Source organism: Salvelinus sp. IW2-2015, linkage group LG35, assembly GCF_002910315.2.
Source record: "Salvelinus sp. IW2-2015 linkage group LG35, ASM291031v2, whole genome shotgun sequence".
NCBI classification, from domain to species: domain Eukaryota; kingdom Metazoa; phylum Chordata; class Actinopteri; order Salmoniformes; family Salmonidae; genus Salvelinus; species Salvelinus sp. IW2-2015.
In genome coordinates, this window is record NC_036874.1 from 3,799,849 (window position 1) to 3,812,289 (window position 12,441).

The window sequence follows — 12,441 nt, forward strand, 5'->3', positions numbered from 1 at the left end:
AGAGAGAGAGAGACAAGGGGTGGACTGGAGGATAGAGAGGATGACAGCTATTAGAGGAGGCATCTAGCCATCAGGCACTAGGGCTGGCAAGACAACAGCGACACTGTCACCRAGGCAGCTCAGATGTCCACAGCCTCAGATAACCTTACAAGCGGTCGCTATGGAGACCTGGTTCCATCCCCTGGGCCCTGTCTCTAGAATCATTATTTCACCACTGTCATGTCTGTCCTCGTGTCGGGTCGGATGGAAGGCTGAAGACTATAGTTCAGTCGAGGCTCCTCAGAGAAGGAAGGGGAGGACCATCCTCCTCAGTGAATTTCATTTAAAAAATAATAAATAATTACATTTAAAAAGTTCTCCTTTTTAGATAAAACGATACTAAATATATTCATATGTCACCAAATAATTGATTAAAACACTATTTTGCAATGAAAGTCTACAGTAGCCTCAGCGGCACTCTGTAGGGTAGCACCATGTGTAGCCGGAGGACAGCTAGCTTCTGTCCTCCTCTGGTTACAGRGACTTCAATACAAAATCTAGGTGGCTCATGGTTCTCACCAGATAATGAATCTAGTACTGAAAGCATACGCTAAAAATTAAGGAGAAGCAAAAGAGAGAGTGATTTCTTCATTTTTTTTCACTGTCAGTTTCACTCACAGCTAGAAAATGCAGCTAGCTAGTTTAGCCTGCTCAAACACCCTGCTCAAACAGAGGGGTCCTATGTTAGCTAGCTGGCTATGACTATCCAACACAACACTGGAACTCTTCCAAGTGAAGGTAWGCTTTTGTTTTCACTAAWTTATTGTCACCAGGGCCCGCCGGTGTAACTACTTACTGACTGACTGTACACTGTAACGTTACTGCATGACTGTAGCGGGTTTACTAATGCGTTAGTTCTATTAGCTATGTTGACTAGGATGTTACTTTAGCTAATATGGTGACACCAATGTAGGCTGTGTGTAGTGGTTATGATATGGTTTGGCTTGGAAAGTGTTTTTATCTGGTCTCCTACAGCTGATGTGTTATGCATTGAAGTCCACAAGTGAAGGAAAAAGGTGAGAGGAGGAAAACGCATAGATGCGAGAAGGAACACAACGTGGCTGCTATGAAAGTGAACTGTGTTTACGTTTGATCAGTGGTGTATTCATTCCGAAAATGTTTCTTAAATGGAATGAAACGGGGATAAACATACATCACTTGTCCAACAGAAACTCTCTTTTAAAACTATTGGACTAATGATTACACCCTAGATCATCTAGATGCGGGCAAGAGAGTGCAAGGTGTCACTTTCTGTCACCTCAAATTTGTCTCTCGACCTATGTGCACCTACGTTGTAAACTTTCATTCATAGGCTAGGTTGTAGCAACCGCATGATGGGTATATGGAAAATTCAAGTATCATGTAGTAGCCTAAACCTATCGATGTTAAATTGAACTGGAAGAATGGAATATGAATGGCAGTCATCCAATATGCTCTAATAGAAATAAGGACATGCTCATAAAAAAAAAAGTCCTCCTGCCACTGCTATTGTTATGTAAACACCATTGGGGCATCTAAGGACTCACTGGTTGGATCTAGTATGATGTCTGTTCTCTCAACACTACTGGACATGCTGGGTGGATCTAGTATGATGTTTGTTCTCTCAACACTACCGGGTGATCTAGTATGATGTCTGTTCCTCTCAACACTACTGGACATGCTGGGTGGATCTAGTATATGTCTGTTCTCAAACACTACTGAACATGCTGGGTGGATCTAGTGTGATGTCTGTTCTCTCCAATACTACTGTACATGCTGGGTGATCTAGTATGATGTCTGTTCTCTCACACTACTGGACATCTGGGTGGATTCTAGTATGATGTCTGTTCTCTCAACACTACTGGACATGCTGGTTGGATTAGTCTAGTATGATGTCTGTTCTCTCAACCACTACTGGTGGTGGATCTAGTATGATGTCTGTTCTCTCAACACTACTGGACATGCTGTGTGGATCTAGTATAGATAATAATCTCAACACTACTGGACATGGTGAGTGGCTCTAGTATAGATAAATACTCTCAACACTACTGGACATGGTGAGTGGATCTAGTATAGATAATACTCTCAACACTACTGGACATGGTGAGTGGATCTAGTATAGATGATACTCTCAACACTACTGGACATGGTGGGTGGATCTAGTATAAGATAATAATCTCAACACTACTGGACATGGTGAGTGGATCTAGTATAGATAATAATCTCAACACTACTGGACATGGTGAGTGGATCTAGTATATGATGATACTCTCAACTACACTGGACATGGTGGGTGGATCTAGTATAGATAATAGATCTCAACACTACTGGACATGGTGGTGGATCTAGTATAGATAATAATCTCAACACTACTGGACATGGTGGGTGGATCTAGTATAGATGATACTCTCAACACTACTGGAGGAAAGACACATATACAACAACTGCAGGCTCCAGTACCATGACCCTGACCTGATCACCACCATTTTGTAGTTGACTGCACTTGATGGCTTGACAGCAGAAAKCCTACTATTTCCTTATTAACCCTGTCATTCACCCATGTAGTGACATTTTGGCTTTTAATCATCAACRACRARCCTCCCCCAATCAACAGCTGCCTACCTTCAGGATGTCCCTGTAGCCACGGACATTACAGATGTTGATGGGATCGTCTTCGGCCTCCTCCTCTTCCTCGGTGGCCTCGTAACCTTCGTCAGGGCAGGCGTCTCTCTCGGCCTCGCCCATGTTGGTCATGAGGTCTATGAGCTGCTCCAGGGGTGGGCTCAGCTCCCGCTCCTCGCTCTCCTTCAGTCCGTAGTCCAACGCCTTGTAGATCATGATGCCCAGAGACTCAATCACCTGAAGGACAGGACACAAGCAACAACACACACTGGGTATCATTATATTGCCATCCATATACTGTGCCTTCGGAAAGTATTCAGACCCCTTCACTTTTTCCACATTTTGTTATGTTACAGCCTTATTCTAAAATGTCTTGGCTGTGTGCTTAGGTTCGTTGTCCTGTTGGAAGGTGAACCTTCGCCGCCAGTCTGAGGTCCTGAGCGGTCTGGAGCAGGTTTTCATCAAGGATCTCTCTGTACTTTGCTCCGTTCCATCCTTCCCTCGATCCCAACTAGTCTCCCAACTAGCATTTTTTGGTAACCTTCCCCAGATCTGTGCTTCAACACAATCCTGTCTCGGAGCTCTACGGACAATTCCTTCAACCTTATGGCTTGGTTTTTGCTCTGACATGCACTGTCAACTGTGGGACCTTATATAGACAGGTGTGTGACTTTCCAAATCTGCCCAATCAATTGAATTTACCACAGGTAGACTCCAATCAAGTTACAGAAACATCACAAGGATGATCATTGGAAATAGGATGCACCTGAGCTCAATTTCGAGTCTCATAGCAAAGGGTCTGAATACTTATGTAAATAAGGTATTTCTGTTTTTTATTTTAATACATTTGCAAAAATGTCAAAATTCCTGTATTCGCTTTGTCATTATGGGGTATTGTGTGTAGATTGATGAAGATTTTTTTTTATTTAATCCATTTTAGAGTAAGGCTGTTACATAACAAAATGTGGAAAAAGTAAAGGGGTCTGAATACTTTCCAAATTCAAAGTAAAACAAGAGAGAGAGGCTTTTGGCACGAGCACATAGGTCATCACCAGCAAGTGAGCTGCGCATCATTGGGTGGGTCAGTGAAACTGGGAAGCATGTTTAGGACTATKATTTCTTCCTCATATTATAGTATACAATATGTGTCTGCACACATCTAGGCCTAGGCTATTGATGGATTCAAGAGAGGGTTGTTTTTATTCATRTCAGATTCTCAGTTTGTCAGTTTCAAAGTAACCTGTCATTTCGATCGTTTGTTCAGTATTAGGGTGCTTTCAAGACAAATGTGACTCGGGGGAAAAAAAGAGGTCGAATCATGACGTCAGTGATCTTCAGGTAGGAAACTAGGAAGTCTAGAAGGAGGCCAGTTCCCCACTTGGAATTCTGAGTAGGATGACCATTCAAAACAAATTTTCCCAGTAGTGCTCGTTTTTTCCCCGATTTCCCAAATGTCTTGAACGCACTGAAGTCTGACCCAGTTCCGAGTTCCCAGATGTTTTGAACGTGGCATTAAAAAATATTATACCAAAGTCCCCAGTCATGTAAAATGACATAGAATTGCATGAAATGCGTTTATAAAAGGCCAACAATGTGAGGGACCATAGGCCACAAAACAAATCCCATGTGTGCAACTTCTGTAAGTGCCTCGACTCTACTGCTCTATGTCACTACGCAAATGTGATGATATGCATCGCAATGCTTTATTATAAAGGTGATTTTTTTTCTCATGTGTTCCTCAGAGCTCCCCATGTCACCCCTCTCTCACGCTCACTTTTTGTTCCTGGACCTCCCGATGTACAAATTAAGCACTGCTTAAGTCCAAATCTAGTAGGTGTGTGAGAAAGATGTTAGCAGTCCCAGTGAATGCAGTGAAGCGGCTTCCCTTTGTTAATCAGGTGAATCTGGCCTCTGAATGGCAGATCATGGAGAATGAGGCCAGATATGGCCTAGTGTGCCAAGCCCGAGACAAAAGACTGAGAAATCACACCGGATTACACTGCAAACCTGAATGCTGCTGATGAACAGTGAGAAAGGAGAGAGAGAAAAAGAGAAAGAGGGGGAGAGAGAGAGAGAGAGCGAGTGAAGGATAGATAGAGAAAGTTAAGAGAAAGGGGAGGAGAGGAGAGAGTAAAAGCGATGGAGGGACATTTGGAAAAATGTCAAAAAAACTGTTTTCGCTTTGTCATTATAGGGGATTAAAGATAGATAGAAATAGGGAGGGAGAGACAAGGAAAGAAAATGAAGTGAGAGAAAGGAAGAGAGAGAAATAGAGAGCAAGAAAGTAAGAGAAAAGAGGGAGGAGTTTGGTGTGTTTTTGTAGATCAGACTTCATGGGCAAGGTCACAGGACCCTGTTCAGATCAATAGTCATCCAGGAGGATTCATGTGAGTGGATCTGTCCTGACCTCTTCTAGAACACAGAACACTACCCTGGCTCAGTGGGAACCTGGGGACCTCTGCACCCTGACGAGGATAAGKCCTCTTTGTCTAGCTACACCCCACCCTGCCCTGCTCTTCCCTACCTCCCCTCTGATGTTACACCCCACCTCCCTCTCCACTCTCTGCTGGTACATGCCACACAAGAGCCAAACAACAACACCATTTCTCCCCTATGCCATGAGACCAGTCACTCTCAAATCCAAAATACTAAAGTCCGCCTATAAACTCTTGTCTAAGCAGCTTTCATCCAGACTGCATTGTAGAACAAACCAAAGTGAACCTAGCTTTGATAGGCCCCACAGACACTAGGCAAGCCAAGGTAAGGCAAGAGGAACTTCAAGCCTTTATTGTTGAGGTGTGTTTGATATTGTTCCTTGCTAGTCGAAGGTCAAAGTATGAACTATGCATTGCATCCAGTCTGAAGAGCAAAGACAGAACAAAGGAATCAGAACACTGAGAAGAATCCCTCATAAGAAGGATGCACCTAATAAACATGTAGGGAATGTTCAAGAGCATGGACAATAATGACTCACAGATAAATCCTTCCGGTTTTCAGAAAAAGACGTATGCATGGGAGGTAGCCTAAATTGTAGGTAGATGCCTAAACATTGACTGTGCAGATTTGATCGATTCCAGCTCTACATAGACAACCCCAGGATCTGAGCAGCTTGTTAATTGATAGCTATAGCATGGTTTAAGTAGGTAGGAGACAGGGTGGTTTTAACATCAATAAGTGCTATTTATTCCCTCAGTCAGGAGGAAAGCCAACACAAACATGACCGTTCTAATGATTCATCACACTCTCCTTTCTTCACAGACTTGGGACTAAACTAAGTGAAGGAATGGAAGGAGGAAGGAATGGGGAGGAGGGAGGAAGGAGTGGGTGTCAAGAGATTGGGGATTTTAACTGTGCAGTGAAGCGTAGCCATGAGCAGGTAAAACAACATCAAACAGACTGCCTGCGTTCCTCACATGACTGTCACAGAGATGACGAGAAAGAGAGAGTGAGCTGATCACGGAGCAGGGAATGGTTCTGTCACACGCATACATGTTTTCTTTACACACAATCCAGTCTTTCCCTGTAAATACCATACCAGTACCACACCCTCCTGAGGTCAACATGAATATCTTAACGTACCACACCCTACCAAGGTTAGAGGTTTTAAATAGACCAGATAGATAGAACAGTCACTGTGTTAGGATGCCTCTGTGCAGCTTTCTGTCATTAAAGCCCCTATGCAGTCTTTGTCATTTATTTTCAAATCACTGTATGTCATTTATATCACTGTGTGTGTTTATAATTTATTTCCCTGACCCTCTTTTGGCCCTTGAAATGCTCCTACACGAAAAGGCATTATAATAATTTTTCACAATTTCAGTGTTATTTCAACCTAGTGTGGAAATATAATAAAAAATAGAAAATCCCATTTTTAACTGCACTGCCCCTTTAACACCTTTTTTGACCATGGAGACTTCTCCCTCAAGCCTCTGCCTAGACTTCTGCAATGGGCTCAACCTGTTTCCTTTACACAACCTGAAGGTGAATGAATACCAATGATTGTGACTAGAATTGAATAGATAATTATTGTCAATTTTAAACAGAAACCTGCTCGGCCTATATGAAATATGTACCTTTTCAGTAGCAATGTGACTGTTTGAGGCTAGCAGTTWTGTCAACATGGCCACTCTTGTGCATCAACAACCACAAATACTAATCTTCCATCTTCCATAGTCATAAGACTGCTGGCTCAGCATCATTCAGCCTCATACAAAGACACTAATATGTTTTACATTCAGGTCCAAATACTATTCCATCTCTTACTTTTGATTCTTGAGGAGGGCTACAATGATTTCTGTGGGACAATGGATTTTTATTTTACATAACCCAGTGCCATAACGCCTGGCTTCAGTTTACCTGTGTAAACTAGCATATTGTGTCAAGGTGTCTTCAGATTCAGATTCAGAGTGTTTAATAGTCACAGGGTTGCAGGTGTGATCGCAGGGTACATTGAAAGGCTTCGAGCTCCAACACGCAGGACTAAGTGAAATAAAATAATGAAAATGGTAATAAAAAAACAACAATATAAATCATTAAACCATGGAGTGGTCATGGTCAGTGGGACTTAATACATTCAAGATCACATTTCATAGTACAAGACCTCAGGTATAAACAATGAATAACTGAAGGCTTAACAAACCACTCCAATTGGGAGAGGAACATTTAACCTTGTCTTCCCATATCAAGCCCAGGGTTCTGACAGGAGACTGAGTGAGTAAAAACACTCTCCTCAGGATAGGTTGTTCTCAGCTTGTCTCTGCTCCACTGGCCTCTGAGAATTAACTTTGCATCCCAAATGGCACCCTATTTCCTATGTAGTGCCCTAAATGTGATGTTATTTGGGACACGGATGACAGTTCCACTGCCCTCTCTCAGAAGGCTATGATAGGTCACTAAGTTTGCCTCACAACAAGGAAAGCTGGGAAGGAGTCCTTCATAGGTTGCAAAAGGAGGGTATGACAGGTTGGTGGCAACTTAATTGGGGAGGACAGGCTCGTGGTAATCACTGGAGCGGAATAGGTGGAATGGTATCAAATACATTCCATTTGCTCCGTTTCCGGCCATTATTATGAGCCGATCTCCCCTCAGCAGCCTTCACTGGAGGTTATATTACTGGAAACTTTCCAAATTTACCAGTAAAATWCCAGAATATTGGTAACTTTCAAGGATTTTATGTAATATATCACAAGACATCTAGTGGCCATTTTGGGTACTTCAGATTATCACAGGCATCTGTAATTATATCAAATCAAATTGTATTTGTCACATGCGCCGAATACAACAGGTGTAGACCTTACAGTGAAATGCTTACTTACAAGCCATTAACCAACAATTCAGTTTTAAGAAAATACAAAAAAAAGGTAAGAAATAAAGGTAAGAAATAATTAAAGAGCAGCAGTAAAATAACAATAGCGAGGCTATATACAGGGGGTAGCGGTACAGAGTCAATGTAGGGGGCACAGGTTAGTCAAGGTAATATGTACATGAAGGTAGAGTTATTAAAGTGATAATAACAGAGAGTAGCAGCAGCGTAGAAGGGGGGGGGGGGGGCAATGCAAACAGTCTGGGTATCCATTTGATTAGATGTTCAGGAGTCTTATGGCTTGGGGGTAGAAGCTGTTTAGAAGCCTCTTGGACCTAGACTTAGCGCTCCGGTAGCGCTTGCCGTGCGGTAGCAGAGAGAACAGTCTATGACTGGGGTGGTTGGAGTCTTTGACTCTGTCAAAGGCCCTCTGTGTGGCCTTCTCAAATCAAATGACATTTTATTTGCCACATGTGCCGAATACAACACGTGAAATGCTTACTACAAACAAGCCCTTAACCAAAAATGCAGCATTTTTTAAAAAGGAAGTAAGAAAATATTTGCTAAAAAAATAAATAACAAATTAAATTACAATTTTTATTAAAAATAACAGAAGTATCACATGTAAAATATAAAATAATCAAATAAGATGATTTTAAGATAAAAAAAATAGAATGACAAAGCTGTAAAACATTATTCTAAATATAAGCTATCAACTTAGTGAATACCATTGGTGTTTAATATGAGAGTTTCAGCATGGAATATCCTTTTACATTTTTTTTAACACTTGTTTATTTTACAATGACTATATATTTTTGTTATAAATATTTGTGTCAAACTGGTAACTTTGGTACGAAAGATATACCAAAAACAAGATACCGAAGATTCCAGTAACTTTGGTAATTACCGGTAGTTTACTACTTTTGCAACCCTAGTCCTACACTACAGGGGTGTGTGACCAAGTGAAAATATGAAATGGCACCTTACTTCCAATCCCTACGCTCTGGCACTACTTTTTGCCAGAGAGTGGTAGAGAGTAGTGCACTATAGGGTGCCATTTCAGATGCTGACCATGTGTAGTAGCCTTTGCTATTAGTTTGAATCAGCGCTAGGTTTTAGATAATTAAACGATTGGAGAAAATTACAATTTGGGGAATGAAGAGTTTGCAATTATACCTCCTCATTAGTCCTGTCACAGGAAATAAATCAGACTGCACAGCAGCCCCAGTAAACATGAAGTCCTTTGGCTGGCAGCAACCTAACAGGAAACCACTGTCAGACCATGCGTTTCTGGTCTGAGCGGTGTTTACATWCCATCAACAGTAGTCTCTCCTAATAGAATGTTACAAAAAATCTAACATAGTACCTAGCCAGAGCACATAATATTGGGTTCTGGGTTCCAAGAGATACACTACATGGCCAAAAGTATGTGGACACCTGCTCGTCGAACATCTCATTCCAAAATCATGGGCATTAATATGGAGCTTAGCATTGCGCATGGTGATCTTAGGCTTGTGTGTAGCTGCTTGGCCATGGAAATCCATTTCATGAAGCTCCCCACAAACAGTTKTTGTGCTGARGTTGCTTCCAGAGGCAGTTTGGAACTTGTTAGTGAGTGTTGCAACCGAGGACAGATAATTTTTACGTGCTACGCGCTTCAGCACTCGGCGGTCCCATTCTGTCAGTTTCCACTTCACAATAACAGCACTTACAGTTGAACGGCGCATGTTGGAAAAGTGGCATCTTATGACGGTGCCACGGTGAAAGTCACTGAGCTCTTCAGTACGGCCCATTCTACTGCCAATGTCTGTATATGGAGATTGCATGGCTGTGTGCTCGATTTTATACACCTGTCAGCAACGGGTGTGGCTAAAATAACTGAATCCCCTCATTTGAAGGGGTGTCCATATACTTTTGGCCATGTAGTGTATCAACAGTAATACTAAAACTTTCCATCATCACATAATGTGACACATTGTAAAAATGCTTCAACACCTATATCTGATCCATGTGTGTTATTTTGTCCACCTTTATTTGCTTAAATGTTACAGAGAGACAGTAGGATGTGTCCCAAATAGCACACTATTCCCTATGTAGTGCACTACTTTTGTAAAGACAGCAGAAACACTGCAGGTGACGTCAGACACAGAAAAACTTKCAGCCACCTGCAGAGCTCTGAACTGAACTGCTACCTCGGCTGATTACGGTTGGGATTATGTCATCTAGTTAGCTCTCCTCTCCTCTGTTCTCTTCTGTTCTCCTCTGTTCTTCTCTTCTCTCCTCTCATCTCATCTCATCTACTCTCCACCCCTCCCCTCTCCTCTTAATTACAATAGTTTTAACCCAATAACTGAACGCTTACCTTACATAAAAAATGTATCTTCTTCCTTAGGGAGAGAAATTAGGGAGAGCCATCTTCCAGACTTTCTGAAATAAGATTTAATAAAAAGCACACAACCTCACATGGAGGGGGCTGCCTAAACAATGGAGTCTTTGAACAACATCAGAAGACCTGCCTCCATCTCTCACAATGTGATCGTTTTATACGGTTGTCATTGGATAGAGAACTTGGATCGAATCCTCGAGCCGGCAAGGTGGAAAAATATTATATTCTGCCCTTGAACAAGGCAGTTAACCCTCAAACAACAACTACTCCCCGGGCGCCGATGACGTGGACGTTGATTAGGGAAGCCCCCCGCGCCTCTCTGATTCAGAGAGGGGAAGACACATTTCGGATGAATGCATTCAGTTGTGCAACTGATAAGTATCTCCTTTGCAAGAAATCAATCTATTCAATACATAATTGATGAATGACTTCACCCCTAATGTCTGAACTTGGTTTGAGGCAGTCAACAATGGATTGATGTTGCTTTTATTGTTATTGTTTATTTTTAAATATCTGATTTGCCTCCATTGTGTGTGGCTGGCCTGGCCCTGCTGAGAATCTGTGACCATACCTGTCTATATACCTTTGAGCTGTGTTTCTAGGTTCTGGGCCTGGGGCCATCAAGCTTCTCATTGGGAGTGGGTGTATAGGTGGTGGGTAGTGGGAATGTGCACCCCTTTGGGTCCCCGGGACCAGGAGTGAGAAGCACTGCCTTTGAACAATGTCAAAATGTCCATGACCTTGAATGTACCTGACCCTCTGACCTATCTAAATGTATGTACATGTAACTGTATGAAGCAATCTGAAATTGTAAATCCTGAAATGTGTAATAACTTGAAATATGAAATATGAAAACTGGGAAAAAACTTAATGACTAATTGTATCAACAACAAAAAAGAGAAGGGATTGATAGCAGAYGAGGGAAGGCAGGAAACCCTTTGATGTTCTTTAATATCACCAGATAAGCGTTTTAGAATAGTTTTCATGATCATTTCATAACAGAGTTTATAGGTCAAGTAGAGGGCCTTGCTTTAGAGTCAAAGCGGTGATTTGAAAGAAGGCAAGAGGAGAGACGTTGTGCTCAACCCCATGACCTCTGAATCATATGACTGACGTTCAGCTCCGCCTGAGGGTTCAGCCGACACACCCCCTGATCCCCGGCGTGCAACCACACACCCACTTTAACACACATTAAACTAAACCCATCAAACTATTTTCAGGATGGAATGAATGGGAATGTTCATATTTTTTGGAACAAAAATGCAATTATATTCAATTATACTATTCAATTATACTATTCAGAAGCTGATCAGAGAAGACAGCTTTTCCTTTGATCGTGTAGTTAATCAGTCCAGCCAGACTATTTCCAATAGAGTTCTTGTTTACATTAAACACCATGCTGTCTGACAAGTTATTACTATGTTAACTGTCATAATCGTCCTCCTCCAAACTTCAAAGGCTTACTCTTAAAAAATCCCCCTCCCTGAACAGTTGAACTATAACCGAGGAGGACGAGCCTGCCTGGGACATAATGAAAGTATGAAACATAGCCCAGCAGTAAGACGCAGTAAGAGTAGCAAGATCACAAGACCAGAAAGGTTTACCAACGCTGGAGGCGTCAACAGTAGTGTTCCCAAGAAGACTAGCATTCTTCAGGAGTCACACAGGGGTTGTTTCCCCATTATGTGACGTGTTCTACCCCTGTACTGAATACCAGGGAAGTGAACCCATGACTAACACTAATCTACACACAAAGCAGCGTGCTATKTGCTAGCTAGCCAAAAGCAACTTTATTTTAGTTCTCATGGAGGGTGACATCACTGCACTGTGGGATACCTACTTATCATCTGCTACATTTATGTGGTTCTACTGTACCTCCATTGCACTCTCAGTGTCTGGACCAAGGAAAAGTGGCTCAGTTGTCTCTGTCTGTCTTCATGGTTGTAAATTGTGCTACAACAACACAGGTTTCATATAGGTCAGTGTCATACAGCAGCATAGTCGAGATTGAATCACGTTAGTGATGGGGAAGTGGTGTGATCCAATCACGACCAATGTTTCTGAACTAAATTGTCCACACACACACACACACACACACACACACACACACACA

General features: G+C 42.1%; 1 protein-coding gene across 1 annotated transcript in view; it reads right to left on the reverse strand.

Moving 5' to 3' along the window:
* LOC112067953 (protein spire homolog 1-like) overlaps nt 1–12,441 on the reverse strand; it is a 93,794-nt gene that overhangs the window by 62,480 nt on the left and 18,873 nt on the right. The window contains 1 exon segment of the mRNA XM_070437312.1: nt 2,641–2,877. Coding sequence (XP_070293413.1) covers nt 2,641–2,877 — 237 coding nt within the window.